General features: G+C 35.5%; 2 protein-coding genes, 1 long non-coding RNA gene and 3 pseudogenes across 6 annotated transcripts; 1 reads left to right on the forward strand and 5 right to left on the reverse strand.

Annotated features, from left to right (window-relative positions):
* Window positions 1-739: 739 nt before the first annotated feature.
* LOC104713853 (uncharacterized) lies at window positions 740-1972 on the reverse strand. Its single transcript, XM_010431068.3, has 2 exons — window positions 1046-1972; window positions 740-961 (listed from the first exon to the last, which is right to left on the reverse strand). Exons 1-2 carry the CDS (start codon window positions 1970-1972, stop codon window positions 938-940), a joined length of 951 nt encoding a protein of 316 aa, XP_010429370.1. The 3' UTR covers window positions 740-937.
* Window positions 882-2139, forward strand: LOC147939276 (uncharacterized). Its single transcript, XR_015565981.1, has 3 exons — window positions 882-990; window positions 1121-1335; window positions 1540-2139. It is a non-coding gene; the product is annotated as an uncharacterized LOC147939276 (long non-coding RNA).
* A 1591-nt stretch (window positions 2140-3730) lies between these two features.
* Window positions 3731-6024, reverse strand: LOC104713854 (heptahelical transmembrane protein 3-like). Of its 2 annotated transcripts, none has more exons than XM_010431070.3 (4): window positions 5479-6024; window positions 5295-5393; window positions 5130-5172; window positions 3731-4521 (listed from the first exon to the last, which is right to left on the reverse strand). In XM_010431070.3, the coding sequence occupies exons 1-4, from the start codon at window positions 5712-5714 to the stop codon at window positions 3862-3864; spliced, it is 1038 nt and encodes a 345-aa protein (XP_010429372.2). In that variant the 5' UTR covers window positions 5715-6024; the 3' UTR covers window positions 3731-3861. The 2 variants fall into 2 exon arrangements, with proteins under 2 accessions (XP_010429372.2, XP_010429371.2); XM_010431069.3 differs by having other exon boundaries at window positions 3731-4524; window positions 5479-6019.
* A 485-nt stretch (window positions 6025-6509) lies between these two features.
* Window positions 6510-9159, reverse strand: LOC104713856 (receptor-like protein 30 pseudogene; annotated as a pseudogene). Its single transcript, XR_015565978.1, has one exon. The product of XR_015565978.1 is annotated as a receptor-like protein 30 pseudogene (transcript).
* Window positions 9160-9921: 762 nt separating this feature from the next.
* Window positions 9922-12340, reverse strand: LOC104713857 (receptor-like protein 30 pseudogene; annotated as a pseudogene).
* Window positions 12341-15834: 3494 nt separating this feature from the next.
* LOC147939277 (BAHD acyltransferase BIA1 pseudogene) lies at window positions 15835-17378 on the reverse strand (annotated as a pseudogene). Its single transcript, XR_015565979.1, has one exon. The product of XR_015565979.1 is annotated as a BAHD acyltransferase BIA1 pseudogene (transcript).
* Window positions 17379-18992: the final 1614 nt, after the last annotated feature.

Raw genomic sequence — 18992 nt, forward strand, 5'->3', positions numbered from 1 at the left:
TCGTCACTAAAGTAGTTTCTGTAGAAACATCATCTTCAAACAATAGTATTGGGCAAAAGAAGATGCTATAGGACAAGCTAGAAGTGATAATGAGGTAGGTGCAAAAGTAAAAAAAGATCAAACAATTAATAATCTTTTCAAGTGCATAGCAAATCCCGGATGCACACACAAGGAGGACGGTATAAGTCCGTAAAAGAGATGAGATATGCTTCTTGAGTGTGACATCCAACAGAGAATATGAGTAATCACAAAGTTGTGGTAAACTGAAAATGCTGCCTCTATTTGATAGTGACACAAATGGTTTATAGACTTAGTTGTATCGTGCCAATGAAGAAAAGGTTTTGAGATGGTGAAAGGAATATATACTTTTCGGATTAGGCCTTAGAATGTAAAGAGCTATGATGACGAATAACCATGAGAAAAGATTATGCTTAGAGACAGAACTAGAAAAAGTTTGGTTGATAGCTACTTGTGACCTTATCTGGCTATCCCCTATCGGTTAAATTTAGTTCTAACCGCAACCAATCAAAGAAGGGCTTTAATTTTAGCTATTTGCTTAGGATTATGTATAGACAATCCAAGATTGGTGACTGTGAGGTTTAAGATTTTATTTGGTGCTGAAATGACAAAGCATCCACAAAACTCTTCAGGTTGGTAAATCTCACTTTCATGGTTCTCTTTTTTTTTTTTTTTTGTCCATCAAAATATGAACAAGTATGATTAAAACAATAAAAATATCTAGAAATAGAAGAAGATTTGTTTTCTCAAAGACTCAAACATTACAGAAGATATGGTTCTTAATTACTACAAGCTAAAAAAACAAATGCAAGTGCAATAGTAATCTCACGCCTTCACTAATCTCAATAACACACTATAAGATTCTCAAACGTCTGGAATACTCGCCCTAAAATCGTTATCTCAAAAAGAAAGGCGTGTCTTATAGCCAGAAGTAAAGCATAGCCTGTTTCAAAATAGACATGCAAAGATTTTGTTAGCACTTAAGTACTATATAAAATTTTATTGAAAGAAGTTGATATTACCATACCTCTTGAACAGAAACAGTAGCTGAGTCATAACCAAACATTGCAGATCTTAACTCTTCTTCTGATTTTCTCTGCAGATTCATATTTTCTTGCTTTACTACAATAGCTTGAGCTGGCTCTGTGTTGCATCTTTCCCGCTCAAGCAGCTCTATTCTCTCTTTCAACCTTTGCAACTCGGCCTGATACTCTGAATCGTTTGCAGAACAACTCCCCCGCGCATGATCTCTTTTGATGCTTCTGTCTCTTCTCTGTTTTGATGACTTTTTGGACATCTTTTTCACCAACAAATCAGGTTTACACAACAAACCCTTTTCTCCATTCTTAGTTTCAGCCTCCTGCTTCAAAGTATTGCACTGTTCTCTTAAAGAATCTCGAAAACCCTTAAGCTCTTTCAATTGCTCGTCCAGCTTCTTGATCCCCTCCCAATACAAATCGTTATCCTTCTCCTTATCCCTTCTTGAATCCAAGCTCTGCTCTATAACTCCCTTCTCCACAGGAACTGTACTAATCGATTCAGAAGACGGCGTTTGAGACCTATCGCAAAATCTCACCCAATCCTCATCAGTTCCGTTACATCCCAAGCTCGTAAGCTTACACCTGTAGGCATGTAATTCACACTCAAGATTCTTGATTTCAACATCTTTCTCGTAATTCAGATCCTCCAAAAGCTCCATCGAGAACTCAGCGAGAGACATTCGCTCCTCAACCATTCTCTTGTACTGGCTAGCTTCCATAGCAAGCATCGCCTTCTCGCCTTGAAGCCTACGTATCATGGACATGGCTTCGCTCACTGACGAAGCAGTAGCTTCTCTTTCAGCATCCAACTCTCCCTCTAGCCTCTCTACATCTTCTTTCATTTCATAAAAAGCTATTCTAAGATCCGTGGACTCAAGTCCACGCGTATCTAAGCTGCAGCTTCTTCCTACCATATCTCTCTGCAAATTTGCAATATATATTATCTTTCAATTCAAGAAATTACTTAATGACCACTAGATTGTAGCAAAGACTATATAGCTCCTAGATTCTGAAGTTTTTTTTTGTAAAAGTCTAGAGAACAAGAATTTCAGTAATGATACCTCGTTAAGTTGCAGAAGAACACAAGTATTGTCCACAAAGTTTGGCTCACAAAGATGTCAAAAAACGCTTTATGTGGAAACTTATCGTAAATAATAATGACACATTGGAAACTAAAATGTTAAATTAGACAAAATTAGTACCTTATAGATGGAAAAAAACCAAAAAAAAAGAAGGAAAAATTACTCATTCAGAGAAAACACGCTTGACCAACAAAAACCATTAATTATGCTTTGTCCATATCATCATCAAAAGCAAAAAAGTTTCTTAATTTCGAAAGGGCCATTCATAAATTGTGAGAGGAAAAAAAGGGTTAATAGTCCTCTAAAATAATTATGAGATACCAAGAAAAGAGCTGACAAAAATCAATTAAACTTTGAATGCTTAATGTGACTCATTGAAATATCTATTAGGAAAAGAGGATTAGTATCAGAATCAGACAAATTTTTTTTTTTTCTGAGTCAAATATTTTCTCTGAAATACTGATGAAACTTTGAATAATGATAAAATGTGACTTTCTATTATTTTATGTGATTACCTTTATTCCTTTAAAATGATATATACTTTTTTTTTTAATCGTCTGAGACCTTTAAAATGATTTTAAATTTCTTTTTCTTGTTGAAATCTAGTATTATTCTTAAATATTTTTAAGTCTACAACGGCTTATTACAAAGACCAAGTATTGGCTCCTGTGGGGCTTGTGAAAGTACTATCTTTTAACACCCTCACATGGTCCATTTTACAATTTCACTCTGATTCTTGATTTTGTTTAGAGAAGATTGCAACTAATGAATAAATTTTACATTCATTGGAAAAAAAAAAGATTGCTATTGATTTTCATTTTAAGTTATATATGATATACTGTGTACACATCTGATTGGAGTACTACATATGGGGGTTCAGATAGATTGTTTTATTTGGCTGTCGATTTTGTTGGTCCATATGCCATAAGTCACGAGAACATCATAGATGCACAAGAAAGGAGACAAAAAAAACTATTGTTCACAAGATGTGATACAAAGTTGATGTACTACTCTGTTCAATGATGACACCAAGTCACCAAGGAAACCATATCATGAAAGGAGATCTTACATGTAGAATCCTTGATGATGATATGTTGGAATTTCGTGTACGTCAGAAACCTCAGTTTTAGAGAAAGGATCACACAGAATCTTTTTCTACTAAAGAATTGCATGTAAGGTTTTTTTTTTTTTTTTTTTTTTTTAATACAAGACAGAGCCTAAACATTGCTTGCGATATTGATGATTGTCAAATAGAGTGGACAATCCATATGTTAAACATGCAATGTTTACATCTTAATCAGAATGATATGAATACTTCTAATAAGATGCATAACAAAAGGCTTCATTCTTACTATTCCCTAGTCGATCTAGCAATATATAAAAAAACCCTCGAAAACCAGAATGTCCTGAAACTAGAACATTGCTATTGAACTCATTTATTTCCTTGGAAGAACCTTTTTTGTACCTTAACCTTCACCACTGCTAAATATTTTCAATCTCCCAAAAAAACAGAGGAATCAAAATGTTATAGCTGTCCTCTGTATTCCTCCTTTCTCATTGTTTCTTCTCTTCCAAGGAACTATTTCGATATTGAAAATGAGATTTAAATGATGAATTAAGTCTCAAAATAGCCATAGACAGTTCAATGCAAACCAGCTATTAGATCGCATACATGGGAATGTAATGTAAGATCACAGAGGCTTACTAACAATATCGTTAGGCTAAACCTCACAAGAAGGGGAAGCCCGTACAAAATCAATGATGAAAAGAGTGGTCACACAATGAGCAAGAGCACCAAAAACTACAAACACATGGAATATCTGATGGCTATGTCCTGCCATATCAAACGCTCCAGGCTTCCATCTCTCAGGCACACGGCTAACATAAAACGCTGCTCCCAAAGCATACGACAAGCCCGTAGCAATCTCGTAACCTAGGGCGACGAACACGTTAGGGTGATCCCAGTAAAGGCAAAGCACATGAGCAGCAGGTATCACGGCAGATGATCCCATTGCTAGGAAAAGATTTGCTCTGAAAGCTCTGAAACGCGGCGATGAGAGAGCTGGAGAGAGGAGAGTAATGATAGCGAGGAGACCGAGGACTGAGATCGAGGACAAGTAGAGTAAACGGAAGTTATGGTGGCAGGAGAAAGCGTAGTAGATTGGTGCAAAGAAAGAAGCGACGATCATAAGTGAGATTCCTGCGTAGTCCAAACGCCAAAAGAAGAGGTTGAAACGTTTTGAGTGGCAAGCGAGGAGGTGTGAAACAGAGCTGCAGATTAAGCAACCCATTGATCCGGCTAAGTACACGAGCCATGGCCATTTTGGAATAGGTTCTCCTTGAGTTTTAAGACCTGATATGTGTTGTGTCACGTTCGAATCCTGCTAGAGGGAGAATCATTTTAAGTTTAGTCATAATGAGAAAAGGATCATTCTTTATCTTTTTTTTTGTTTTCTCAAAACTTTATGTGATCTTTGGTGGGCTCAAAGCACAAGAGAGACGAAAAGATCCAAGAAATATGTCGAAAACAACGACACATGGTGGGGGCAATTTATCACTACTTTGCATGATTAGAAAATGAAAACGATTAGGTTAATATATTATGAATTTACTTTTTATTGCAGCTTTGGTATATTTTTGGTTAACATAGATAAATTAAAATGTTTTTTTTTTTATGTATGTATATTGTTTACTTTAATTTATGTAAATTAATATCAACATTTAATTAATAAATATGTAATTGGACAATTTCACATGATAATTTACAAATAAAATATTATTTTAGCAAATTTACTTCCAAATTATTAATATGAGATAATTAAATAATAATGACTTAATTCAAAGATTATATAAGCTTTGATTAAAGAGGTATGAAAACTATATATTATTATTCAGCATGCATGTGACATAAGATAAGATAAGGCGGCAATTAAAAAATGTCACTAGAAAGCACCAATATACGCATCAAAAGAATACAAAAAATACTTACGTGAAGAAGCAGAGTCTGATTGCTTGAGAGGCAAATCCTCGCTCTATCGTCAAGGTCCCAATTATACACAAACCCCCAAAAAAGGCCAGTTTTACTTTTTTGTTTTTAACTTAAAAAAAAAATACTAATCAGAATGACTATTTCAACCTCGGTGGTTCTTCTTACCCGGACATGCCGTTGAAAACTCCGGCGAGGCTAAGCTCCGTCGTCACCAAGCAACTCACCACCGTCATCCACAAAAATATCGCAAATCCAATTAAGTGCCTAAACATTATATGAAATATTATCAAAAAAGATTACTAAAACATTAGAATGTAAGTATCAGAAAGATTGATGTGTATAGACGTACGTCCAGATGTTGAGAGTCTCGTTGTGCCAAGAGAAAGCACTGAGGAACGTATCTTTGAGAGACCATTGGCAACGATAATGGTTGTGTATAAACTCGTTGTCCTTCAAATACTCAGGCAAGTCTTCGAACTTCATCAATCTCCTCACGGTTCTCGTCTCTTCCCCGGAATCTAAACCTGTACAATCGGTGACCTCCACCATCGTTGGAGATTTCCTCGCCGCTCTTCGTTTCTTCATCCTCTGGTTAGTTCTCTAGCAGCCCCGTCGCTATCTCTTTGTATTTGTATGGAGACCAAAACAATCTTCGAATATAATGTGAGGGATGGTGACCGTCCACGTGTGAGATAATTTTGATGTGGATGGATATGATTGGATGTTGAGATTTTCTTTGTGTGAGGTTGCGTACACTTGATTATTTTGTTTTCTCTGGATGTCCCCGTTTTTTTTTTTTTTTTTTTTTCTTGAATCATAGCGACAAGTGGGAGGATGAGAAAATGCTTAAAGTATGGTGCGTAAAAAAAGGCACTAGTACTTACATGGACAACACGATTCACTTTTTATCAGAAACTTATTTAAAGTTTATTGGATTTTCATATGTTGTGATCAAAGTTGTTTACTGTTACTTAGGCCACTCCACTGATATTCTTTACTCATGAGCTGATTGAGCAATAGAGAAGCCAAATTACTTAACCAGTATATATGAATTTTTTACAACTGGAAAATAAGTCAAGAAATTAATAAACAAGAAGAAATGTTTCAGTTCCTCAGATAATTAGAGTCATCGGATTTTTGTTTTGTCTTGAATCCATAACAGAACAAGCTCATTTACACAGGCATCAATGCTATAAAACTACGTTGCAATTTGATTTTTTTTTTTTTATAGGTTCGTAGGTAGATTGTTTTATCTACCAAATTTCATTACACAAAACAAATCCATAAGAAATCTAAAGCATAGCAAATTCTTCGTTACATACACTGTGGGATAAGGAGTTCATTGACTATCTCAGATTGAAATTTAGGTGGGAAAAAAAGTTTTTGAATGCATTTTCAAGCCAATATATTTCAAATACGTACCCGCCACCAAGGACGTTTATTACAAAACCATCAATTTGGAAACTCCAATACACAATTTTTTTTTGGAAAACACATCATGACAAATTATTATTACAAACACGTACATAAACGCTTGACGAATGCTAAGAGATATACCCAAAGGAAGTGTTCAACGAGCGCTTCTGATGACAACTCTGGGATTGTTTCTACGAAACCTTTCCATGAACCACTCATGCTTGTGTGAAATGAAGATATGTCCAATCACCAATCCGCAGAAAACACCAGGTCCATACGCTATTGCCAACGCTATCCAGCTAATCATTTGTTCTTCTTCTGATTTTTGTGGTGCAGGATTTGGGACATGAGTTTTTCTGCAGATATCATCATCAAGACCGTAAAGTTTGGGGTTGTCCATGAATGAAGAACAATTTTGTCTTTGAAACTGTGTGCCTCGTGGTATTGGACCTTCAAGATTGTTGTGGGCGAAGTTCATGGTTGACAAAAAGGAGAGCTCACCAAGATCTTGGGGAATCTGACCTGACAGCTGATTATGGGATACATCTAATGCCTCAAGATTTGTCAAATTTGCCAATGAGTGAGGTATATTGCTTGTGAAAGCATTACTCGACAAGTTGAGAAAACGTAAACCCTTCAACAAGCCAATGGATTCAGGGATATTTCCATAAAACCTGTTTCTTGAAAAATCAATGGCTCTGAAGTCTTTTCGGATCTTCTCAAATTTTGTATCTACACCTTTGTACACCATTTCCATAGAACTACTGTAAGTACGAGAATTCATCACGAAAGCTTCGTAATTATTCATGTCGATGAGATATTCCATATATATAACATCATTTTCTAGGTTTAATAATGTAGTCGTTTGACACATTCCGAACCAATCAGAAAAATAGAAATCTGGGAAAGTTCCAGTTAAGTCGTTATGTGATACATCGATGACTTTTAAACGTTGAAACCCAACGGAGACGTGGGGGTGATAGAATTGGTTTGATCTGAGGATGAGAACCTTTAAACTTAGCAGAGAACTCAACCAAGATGGAAACTTGTCCTTGAATTTGTTTCCTTCCACATTCAAAAACTCCATCGCTATGCAATTGATCAATGATTTTGGGAGTTTTCCTACCAACCGGTTGCGGCTAACATCAAGTAGGATTAATTTGGTAGCACTGACAAACACATCTGGAAGATTCCCACTGAAATTGTTGTTTCGCAGATTAAGCACTTCAAGAAATTTAGTAATGTCCCTAAAACATGGAGGAATCGAGCCACTGAAGCTGTTGTTGGACATATCTAAGAACTCTAGCGATCTCATCTCGCATATCCAATAAGGAAATGGTCCTCGGAATGAATTCGAATCAAGACGCAACTCACGCATTTCTGCTTGTTCCGAAACTTGTGATGATGATTTTCCAACACTGGTAAAAGAGTTGTGAGAAAGTTTCAGCGATGCCAAACTCAATAAGCAACCTGGTACATTGCCTTCCAACTTGTTGTTGGAAACATCTAATTCTCCGAGTTTGTGAAATTTAGATATTGATTCAGGGATTTGGCCATCGAATTTGTTATCAGCAATGTTTAGAACACCAAGGCTAGACGATGACGATGTTTTCTCAAAATCTATAGGTCCCTTGAAGTGGTTTTGCGCCAAATTAACAATTGTTAACGAAGGAATCGTGAGCAAGAATGTAGGGAAAGGTCCGGAGAATGAGTTGTTCCTAAGATCTAATTGTTCGAGATTGAGAAATTTGGACATGGATTTAGGGATCGGGCCATCAAGTTTGTTATCTTCTAGGCTTAGAAACATAAGCCTAGAAGAAGATAAAGACATATTCCCAAAACTTATAGGTCCTGTAAAGTTATTTTCCCCCAAATCAACCCATTGCAAGGAAGGAATGGTGAACAAAGACGTAGGAAAAGGCCCAAAAAAGTTTCCACCCCAAAATATGGCCAAGTTGTGGAATCGACTCATGTCGGGTAGAAGCTCGGGTTCAAAGTAATTATTACCGATCTCGAGTTGGACTAAATTCGTTAAATTGGCTAATGAGACAGAAAATTTCCCACTTAAGTTGTTTTCCAAAAGTCTCAAGTACCTTAGTTGGGTTAAGTTTGCGATTGAAGATGGAACTTGACCATCTAAGTTATTAATCGAAAGGTCAAGCTCCATGAGATGCGAAAGATTCCCAAACGAAGAAGGAATCTCTCCATAGAGATTGCAATTTAAAAGGTATAGCCTTTGAAGATATAGGAGTTTGAAAAGACCACTATTTGGTTTCAAAGAGTTGTTAAGAGCGACTTTACTAAGATCAAGTGAAATAACCTGGCCAGATTTAGCATCGCATACGACAGCCCCCCAATAACAGCAATCACTTTTCTTGTTCCATGAGCTCATATCATTATAACTCGAGGAGTTCATATTTCTTCCCGGAAACTCTTGTTTGAACTCCAGAAGAGCATCCCTCTGATCGTTGCGGCAATAGTGTGGAGTAGGAGACGCAAGAATTTGTAGAACACATGAAGCCAAGAAAAAGAAATACAAGGTGACAACAATACCAGAAAAGGAATAATATTGGCTTGGAATCATCTTCTTTTTTTTTTTTTTTGAACAGTTTTTGTAGTTTGGTTATGATTTATGAATCATCATCTCTCTTTAAAAAGGACAACAAAAAAAAAAGTCAATTGTGGAGCTATTGAGTTTGAGTCAACTCCTCGGTTACTACTTCCACCTCATAATTTATCCATCACACACTCTATTGACTTGACTTGTCGACTTCTAACATGTTACTAAAAAACGTGAGCTACCTAACTTCATATATTCCGAACAAAACTTATCAATTAGAAACAATCATCGAAAGATACATACTATAAGACCTAACAAAAGCAGCAGGAAACTTAGTTACTATAAGTCTATAAGACCTAACATCGAAGTAACATCGTTAATTTACCTCAAGTAACAGAAATACATTGTAATGCTTGCAGATGCTTGCAAAACAACCCCACATTATTATTATCATATAATGTTATCATGTGGGACGAAAGAGTACTTTTTGGGAAGTGTGACATAAAATATGTGCTGGAGACTTTCAGTCTTCATGGAGAAGCAAAATTTAATGCAGCATGACTTAAGGAAAGCGTTATTTAAAAAAAAAAAACATTAGACCACCTCCAAAAAAGAACATGAAAAATCAAATTAAAAAACAACCCTCACGTAGAGAAACTTATTAAGTCTTTCATGACAAGGGCAAATGAATAAATCAAAGTCACCAAAAAAAAAAAAAAACAAAAGCATACTTAATTCTTGATTATAACACATACAGTATGATAAGGAGTTCACATATATAAGTTTTTGAATGCATTTTTGAGTGTATATATCATATACCACCAAAGACTTTTATTGCAAAACGATCGACAGAACAGAAAATTACAACACACAAAAGAGTTTTGTGATAACAAACAGTGACAAATTAATACAAACACGTACATATATATGCTTGACAAATGCTTACAAAGAGGACAAGAACGTGTTCAACATGCGCTTTTGATTACTACGCTGGGCTTGTTTCCACGGAACTTTTGAATGAACCACTCATGTTTTTGTGATACGAAGATATGTCCAATGATCCAGCCGCAAAAAATACCAGGTACGTATGCTATTGCCGCTGCTATCCAGTTAATCACTTGTTCTTTAGGCTCCGAAAACTCCCGTGGTGTAAGATTTGGGACAGGAGGTTTCCCGCAGATTCCACTAAGATCGTAGAGTTTGGAGTTTCCCATGAATGAAGAACAATTTTGGCTTTGAAACTGTGTGCCTTGTGGTATTGGACCTTCGAGATTGTTGTGGGAGAAGTTCATGGTTGATAAAAAGGAGAGCGTACTAAGATCTCGAGGAATTTGACCTAACAATTGATTCAGGGATAGGTCTAATGCCTCAAGATTATTCAGTTTTGCCAATGATTGAGGTATCTCACTTGTGAAAGCATTACTTGACAAGTTGAGTAGACGCAACCCCTTCAACAATCCAATAGATTCAGGGATTCTTCCACCAAATTTGTTTCCCGAAAAATCAATGGCTATGAAGTCTTCTCGGATCCTTGTAAATTCTGTCTCTACTCCTTTGTGCATAAATTCCATTGAATTACGGTAGATAGCAACATACACCATGAAATCTTCCATGTACATGTTATCATATTCTGATGTGGCCATGGCACGCCAGCTGGAAAAATAGAAAGATGGGATGGTTCCAGTGAAGTCATTTTGTGAGATATCAATGACTTTAAGATTTTGAAATCCAATGGAGACTTGGTGATCATATAGCGGCCCATAGAATTGATTTGATCGGAGGATGAGGACGTTTAACGATGGTAGAGAGCCCAACCAAGATGGAAACTTATCCTTGAATTTGTTGCTTCCCACATTCAAATGTTTCATAGCTTTACAATTTATCAAGGACTTTGGAAGCTTTCCTTCTAACTGATTCCAGCTAACATCAAGTATGTTTAATTTTGTAGCATTGACAAACACATCAGGAAGTGTTCCACTGAAATTGTTGTTTCCAAGATTAAGGACTTTAAGATTAGCGTTATTCCTTAAACATGGAGGAATCAAGCCACTAAAGTTATTGATGGACAACTCTAATAAAGCTAACGATCTAAGATCGCATATCCAATGGGGAAACAGTCCTTGAAATGAATTTGATATAAGACTCAACACATTCATTTGTGTTCCATCCAAAACTTCAGATGATTCTCCAAAACTGCTAAAAGAATTGTAAGAAAGCTTCAACACTTGCAATCTCCATAAGCAATGTGGTACTTCGCCTTCTAACTTATTGTGGGAGAGATCAAGGTAATGGAGGTTGGCTAACTTTGATATTGATCTGGGTATTGGCCCAATGAAATTGTTGAAACTAAGATCTAAGATGTTGAGATTAACAAACTTAGATATAGATTCAGGGATTGGGCCATCGCATTGGTTACTGGAAAGGGACAGAGCACGAAGACTAGAGAATGAAGATGTATTCCCAAACTCTATAGGTCCCTTGAAATGGTTTTTCCTCGAATAAACCATTTGTAACGAAGAAATCGTGAACAAAAATGTAGGAAAAGGCCCAGAAAATGAGTTTCCACTTAACATAACATACTCCAAGTTGTGGAGTCTACTCATCTCATGTGGGAGCTCAGATTCGAAGTTATTATTAGCGAGGTGAAGTGTGGAAAGTTTCGTTAAATTGGCAAATGAAACTGGAAGTTTTCCACTCAAGTGGTTATCAGTGAGGATCAAGGAGCGTAGTTGGGTCAAGTTTCCAATTGAAGTTGGAACTTGACCAACTAATTCATTTTATGAAAGGTCAAGATAAGTGAGATGAGAAAGTTTTCCTAATGAAGAAGGAATCTCACCATTGAGTTTGCAAAAGGAAAGGGCTAGGTGTTGAAGATATTGGAGTTTGAAAATACCACTATTTGGTTTCAAAGAGTTGTTGATAGGAATGTTGTTAAGGTCAAGTGAAATTACCTTGCCAGATCTAGTATCGCACTTTACATCCTCCCAGGAACAACAATCACTGCTCTTGTTCCAAGAACTCTTATAACTTAAAGGAAACTCGTGTTTGAACTCCAAAAGAGCATCTCTTTGGTCATGGCGGCAAAATTGGAGCGTAGGAGAAGCAAAAGTGAGCAGAACCAAAGAAAACAAGAAGAAGAAGTACCAGGTAACAACAATACTATCAAAGGAATATGATTGTTTTGAACCCATCGTTACCTTTAACTCTTTTTTTTTTTTTTTTTTTTGAGTTTGTGAGGTAGTAGTATGTTATGCTTATGGCTTCCCCATCTCTCTCTATAAATAGAAAGAATTAAGAAGATCAATTTTGGAGTTTAGTTCTTGACTTTGGTCTTTAAGAAAATATAGCGTCAACTCGAGACTTCTTATAGCCTCTCTAAGTTTCTATGATCCGTGATTTGTGCCACAAAGAGTCAAAGACCACTAGCTTATTCCTTCGACAGCATACACTCTTAACTTGACCGACCTTTAATTTGTCGACTTCTTTATCAGAAAATATGTTCCTAAAAAACTTCAGTTAGCTAATTATATAAATTCCAAACAAAATTTACGGAAATGATTAGAAAGAAATCATAGAATAGATGCAAAGTGTTAGATCTTGAAAAAAAGCAGCTTGCCGGATACTTAATTATTAGTTTTTTCTAACAAAAGCAGTAAAGCACCATCAGAGTAACATCATTAATCCTAACCCAAATGGACCCATTTTGTAATATATATAGTATTCATAAGTATTTCAGGGATTTTCCAATCAAAGTCTTTACGGGAACGTATGCGAGAAAGAAAACGTGTTTGGAAAATGTGAAACGGAACACGAATTAGACACTATCAGCCTCTATGGTTTAGCCGTTTAGGAGAAGCAAAAATTTCCATAGGACTATTTTACTAAGAAAGTCTGCGTAAGGAAGATTCATTACAGCGTGAATTAAGGAGTTTCAATGAAAGAGTTAAATGATAGACACTACATACATTGAAAGATAATGTCCATGAGGAGTTAATGGCATACGTTAAAAAAGCCCGCACTGAGATTTTTATTTTATTTTATTTCTTTTGGTAGTAGGAGGGAAACCAATTTATTACAACAAAAAGTAAAAACTACAAGTCTACAATCAAACATATCTTGGACGGGTAGTCCTACCAGCATCTTCTAGCATAATTACGACGAGAGTACAACGAGGCTGCACATTCTTTAGCTCGATTTGGTTGTTGTAATACGTACTATCTTTTACTCTGATTCAGTAAACAAGCCATCATGGCTACAGCAACAATTATGTATGGATTTTGGAATATACTTTTAATTTCGAGGGAAAAAAAAAATGAACAAACACAATCAAACAAGGAATCCAAATCATGAAACCCCAAAGACTAAAAAATGCATAGTTAATAAACTAAATTTATAAAAATGTTTAAAATTTATGCTTATAAAATTTTAAATTATTCTAAATAGTTTAGTTTTAATATTAATTTATCTTCTATATATTAATAAAAACATTTTGTGAAAAGATTGACGTGTAGCAGAGAGCTCGAGAAACATTTTTGCAATTTTTCTTTATTAATTAATATTATTTACAATTCATGCCATTTGATATTTCATTAAAAATCTTAAAACAATATGTTCTTTCTAAATTAAATAGAAACAGATCACCGGAAAGATGCAAACTGTAAGACCTTGCAAAAAGCTGGAGGAAACTTAACCCTAAATGTACTAATTAACATGTATAATTGTATATTATAAGGGGCATCTACACCGGGAGAATTCTTCCCCGTTTTCTCAAAAAATATATTTTATTTTGTAACTAATAGGAAACTGACCGGTGTAGGAATCAATATGAGAAACGTTTCTACCCCGAGAATGTTCTCTCTCATTCTTTTTTTTTTATATTATTTTATTAATTTTTAATAAAAGAACTTTGGAAGAGTAACGACCACTAACGATGGTGTAAGCATCCATTTCCCACACCGGGCTCGGAAAAGAGCAGCCAGAGAGATTGCAGTTACAGTTGCTTCTTGTATTCCCTCAATTCTAAGCTCATATTACTGAGCTTCTAGGTCGTGTTCATCGCTCCAAAATCAAGTAACTAAAAAAAAAAAACTGTTCATTTCCCTTGATCATTTCGACAAATTCTTTTGCCATTAACAGATTTGTTTCGGTTAAGATACTTTTCTCTGCATCTCACAAACTTTCCTTCACGAAAATACTTCTAACTTCTTTAACAAAAAAAAAAAAATACTTCTAACTTCAAGCCTCGACACTGTTCTCAGGCTGAGACGAGAATTGGTAATTGGCGATGAACAACTTTGATTAAAGAACCGTCAGATCAATGTACGAATTAATAAGAATATACGATCTTATCATTACTAGATGAACTGCGATTATTATTAGATTCAAGGACTATTTGTGTTTGTGCTTTTACATGAAAGGTCATCAAGGCATTTTTACTGGCTGGTTTATACAGCTTGGCCAATCTCCTCTCCTCTATCGTGGAAAACCACTAACAACTTCTTGTGCGAACAATATCTATTTTATGTTGTTCCTGCAGTAACACTCACTATCCACGATCTTTTAATTAGTGTTATTAAATGGAGACGTTTCTCAATCTACAGCCCCAAGAAAAATTGCTTATGAAATCTCACGTATCATATAATCAATTGAATACTCTTGGCCAAATTATTTTCAATTTTCATTAATTGGTATTAAGTCAATGAAACTAATATAGATAATTATTCCGTCAGTTATTAAAACGAAATTTTTTTGAAACGTGCTTGTTTAAATCTACCAAACATATTATAGTGAATAAAAAATCAGTGATGTCGTGAGAGCTTGTATATGTATCGTTTTAACATGTATAATGTATTAAAACTTGTTTAGACGTGTCTAGCTATATTCTTAAATTAATACAATAAAGATTAATGAAGATTTCTCCATGCCTGTCATCTCAACATTTTGGTTTGACATCTCAACATTTTCACGTAATATAGAACTTACATCTCATTTAAAAGATTTTGATGTCATAAAGATCTGACATCTCAAACATTTTCCTGCAATATCTAACTTACATCTCATTTAGAATATATAAAGTTAATACAGCTTTCATCCTGTAATGAAGTTTGTCTTTTCTTCTCTGTTCCACGCCGCGTGTACACGTGTGAAGCATGTCAACACTTCTGTCCTTAAGAAATTCTCCAACGCTTAAAATTTATATATATGTGTATATATATAAGCTTGAAGAAAAGTTTGATCAAGTTACTTGATAATTTTATGCAAGAATCACGTGGATGGTCATGGTACACGATTCAAAAGTCTCCAAAAATATAGATAGGAAAATAAAATTATCAATAAATTTCCACTGATTTATCAGTTGGATTGTAATCTATAACGACAGAGTTACGTATATATAGAAACTATAAATTAATCAGTTCTAGCCACGTGACTTCTTCTATTTTGTTGCAGGTGCCGTGAGAAGTACTCATTTCAATCCCTAAATTCAATCTTCTTCTTCATTCTCAATTGGAAGAGACAAGTTTGCTCCAATACCTCATCTGCAATGAAGCCGTGAAGCTCAAGTACCTCAAAGAGAGATTTGATCTGCAGGCGCCACGTGAGGAAAATTCATGACAGTGAGTAAAGTAACATTGGACATGTTGAAGGAGATGAGTTTAGTGCAATTTAGGGTTAAGACCTAATCGTAACTTTATTTATGTGTAGGAGGTGTATCTAAAGGACAAATACAACTTATACAGCGTACGTAACTTTATATTTAGATGAAAATTGTTCAAAAAGATCTCTTTTTATTCAAATGAAAGCGAAATGCGAAAGTCAAACAAAAAATTGAAACAAAACTGCAATCTTGAATATTGACGGCTGGATTAGATCAGGACTGGAGGATTTAGGACAGCATAAGTAAGCAAGTCTTGATCACGGACAAACACCTGCGTGTCTTGCTCGGATAAGGTGATCCACGCTTCTACATCTTTACCGTCCTTTGAATCCATCATGAGCACACCTGATTTTTTGATGGGGTTGGTATACATAACAGGTCCCATCCATACCGGAACTCCCCATCCGAGATCAACCTCGTAGAAGGGCTTTTTGCACCAGCTAGACATTGGGTATAAGTCTACGTCCATTTTTGACTCTGACGTGAAAGCTCCCATCACATCCAACAAGTAGTAACCAAGTGTGTTTGTGGTAATAGTACTGGTAGCAGAATTGTAGCCTTGGAGATTATCTTCGATCATCTCATTGAAACCTTGTTTGGCCTTTCTAAAATCTGCAACGAGTTCGCCAATTTCCATTGCGCTATCAGCCTCTTTCTTCAGAAAAAATATGGATTGAAGGTTTCCCATGGCGTCCTGTGACAAAACATCAGAAGGGATCCTCATCCGCAAGTCCATGGCTTGAATCATTAGCGTTGACTTTGGAGCGGCCGAGTTAGAGTGTGAAGCATTTCTTGCACATCTCCATATAAGCGATGTGATGGCTTCCACACGTGTAGGTACCGGGACGCTTTTGCTAACGGCCTTGCGTTTTAGCTCAGCAATCTTAGAGGATTCGAAGACGAATCTGTTGGTTACATACTTGTCTCCACCCACGGAAACGTCATCTTTAGAAGAATAGGTATGGGGAGGAGGGTAAATGGTAACTCCTGCAAATGGAGGAGTAGTCACGGCCACATCATTTGCCGTAGCGGCCCAGCCTTGGACGAAGTTCAGCAATGAGGCTGCATCACAGATCATGTGAGAGATGCCAATATTGACCGCAAATCCTGATCCTGAACCAAAGAAGCTGACCTTGACTCTCATCAACGGCCACGTCCCTGCAGATTCTCCCTCCTCGATTTTGGGGAAGAAGTCTTCGAAAGAGTCGGTATTGAAGTTTCTGAGGAAATCTGAGAGGATGACATCAGTGCGCGCCTCCGTAAACAGTACTCCTTCGTCGTTGCAGTTGATGGAAATGCCTTCTATTCGTCCAGCTAGAGGATAGAAACGAGACAGAGTCTCGGACAAAGAGGTTTTCAGCCTGTTGGATATGATCTCTGGCGACTCTCCCGTGGGGGATTCATAGAAGAATGTCACTGGCACGTAAACAACAGGAAAGCTGAGATCGAACACGGATAGCTGAAGGTGATCAATAGGTGCAGGTGAAGAAGGCTTGATCACTTCTCTCCCTGTCGTTTCTAGCCTCAATTCCATTGTCATCCGCAAAACCTTTAAAGTAAAACAATAAAACGTTTAAGGTGATCAATAGGGTGCAGGTGAAGAATGCTTGATTATGTCTTAGATGTAATAGTCAAATTTATAGAGAAATTTTTTAAAAAATTGTAAAAATAATTTATATAAGATAGAAAATTAATTTGAAACCGTAAACTTAATAGTAATTATAGAAAATATAAGGTATGAACATAAATGAAAAGAGATATTTGCATCAATAACCTACGTAATCTTTACAATGAAGGGAGGAGTATCCATAATTTTTTTATATTATTTGGGATTAAGACGGAAAGTCGGCCCTAAAACACTAGTGTTCAATTCATATCTATAATAATATTTTGGATTGTAATCCATAGTTTTTTACATTAGTTGGGATAAAAAATTACATCAAATGTCATTGATCTTAAGACGGAAAGTCGGCCATTTCGTTCGTATTCAATCTAAACGCTAGTGTTCAATTCATATTTAACATTTTTCTTTGTGCTAATATATACTCAATTTTTTAAAATAATTCAAATTTCATATCCGAACTTACCAAACCTTAAAAAATCATACTTTCTCCATTTCATAATATAAAATGTTTTAGAGATTTTTTTTTGTTTCACAGTATATGATATTTTCAAGTTTCTATGCAACTTTTAGATTATTTTAATATTTTATATTATGTAAATTAAACTTTTTAAAAATAATCAATTCTTAATATGTGTGTTTTATTCAAAACATTCTATATTTTGAAAGGAGAGAATACATCACTTGTCATGGCTGCTGACATGGATAAAAATAGTATTTTTTAATGTAAAATTTTTAATTTGTTTTTCGAAGAGACTAATAACCAATATTTAAACCAATTTAATATTTAAACCGAGTTATAAACCCAAAATTTTTAATTTCTCGTCTGTAACTCTTCAAATCGCTTTTAGTGAAGAACATAATCTGATTCCCGAATCGTATTCGTATCATAGATATTACATATTCCCGTATCTGAGCTACTACTCCTGTATATGTTAATATTAAATGATGAGTCATCTCAACACTAACTACGTATGCAGATATGTAATATTGCATCCGTGATTCCCGGTGACAGAGAAGAAAATAAAGCACATGTTTTATTTGGGTCGTGACAACAATTTTTATGATTTGATTATCTGTATTACAAAAAAGTCCGTTTACTATTTTTTCTGTATTTGGTTGAATGGTAGTGATTAAAAGATAGTAGTCCACACGACTGATGTGTAGGTTTGTTAACTCAAATCTTTTATAAACCACACGAAAGTTGTAAATGTACAACTAAAAATATGTAAAATTAATGTACACCTATCTAAAAATATGTAAGGATTTCGCAGGAAATTCACTAGAGTTTGGAGATTTGAGTAATTCGGAAATTTTCTGAGCCTAATTTTTCTCTTGTTCAATACACATTCTTTTAATCGCTTTGCTTTTTATTAATTTCAATGATTTTGGTTAGTTTATTTGATATTGAAAATCCATTGTGTGATCTTAAATTCTTGTGGATTCTTCTCAAAGTACTAGGTCGATTTCTTAATTTAGAGAGTAGCTACAAGATCATTTGAGCTTATCACTCCCACACCGGGAAAAAAGCAGCCCGATGGACCGCATCTACAATTGCTTTTATTCCCTGTTGTTCCTTCTGTAACACGAATCACGGTCTCAAATTTTGGT

The sequence above is a fragment of the Camelina sativa genome, chromosome 9 (assembly GCF_030686135.1).
Source record: "Camelina sativa cultivar CO46 ecotype springtype chromosome 9, ASM3068613v1".
Classification (NCBI taxonomy): domain Eukaryota; kingdom Viridiplantae; phylum Streptophyta; class Magnoliopsida; order Brassicales; family Brassicaceae; genus Camelina; species Camelina sativa.

Excerpts from the sequence above, each read along its gene's own strand:
- LOC104713854 (XM_010431069.3), bottom strand. The coding sequence starts at position 5,714 with ATGAAGAAACGAAGAGCGGCGAGGAAATCTCCAACGATGGTGGAGGTC. Across the intron at positions 5,173-5,294 it reads GTTTTCAACGGCATGTCCGG|AGCGAGGATTTGCCTCTCAA; the intron begins GTAAGAAGAACC and ends CCTTGACGATAG. Across the intron at positions 4,525-5,129 it reads ATCAGACTCTGCTTCTTCAC|CAGGATTCGAACGTGACACA; the intron begins GTAAGTATTTTT and ends TTCTCCCTCTAG.
- LOC104713853 (XM_010431068.3), bottom strand. The coding sequence starts at position 1,972 with ATGGTAGGAAGAAGCTGCAGCTTAGATACGCGTGGACTTGAGTCCACG. Across the intron at positions 962-1,045 it reads CTACTGTTTCTGTTCAAGAG|GCTATGCTTTACTTCTGGCT; the intron begins GTATGGTAATAT and ends ATTTTGAAACAG.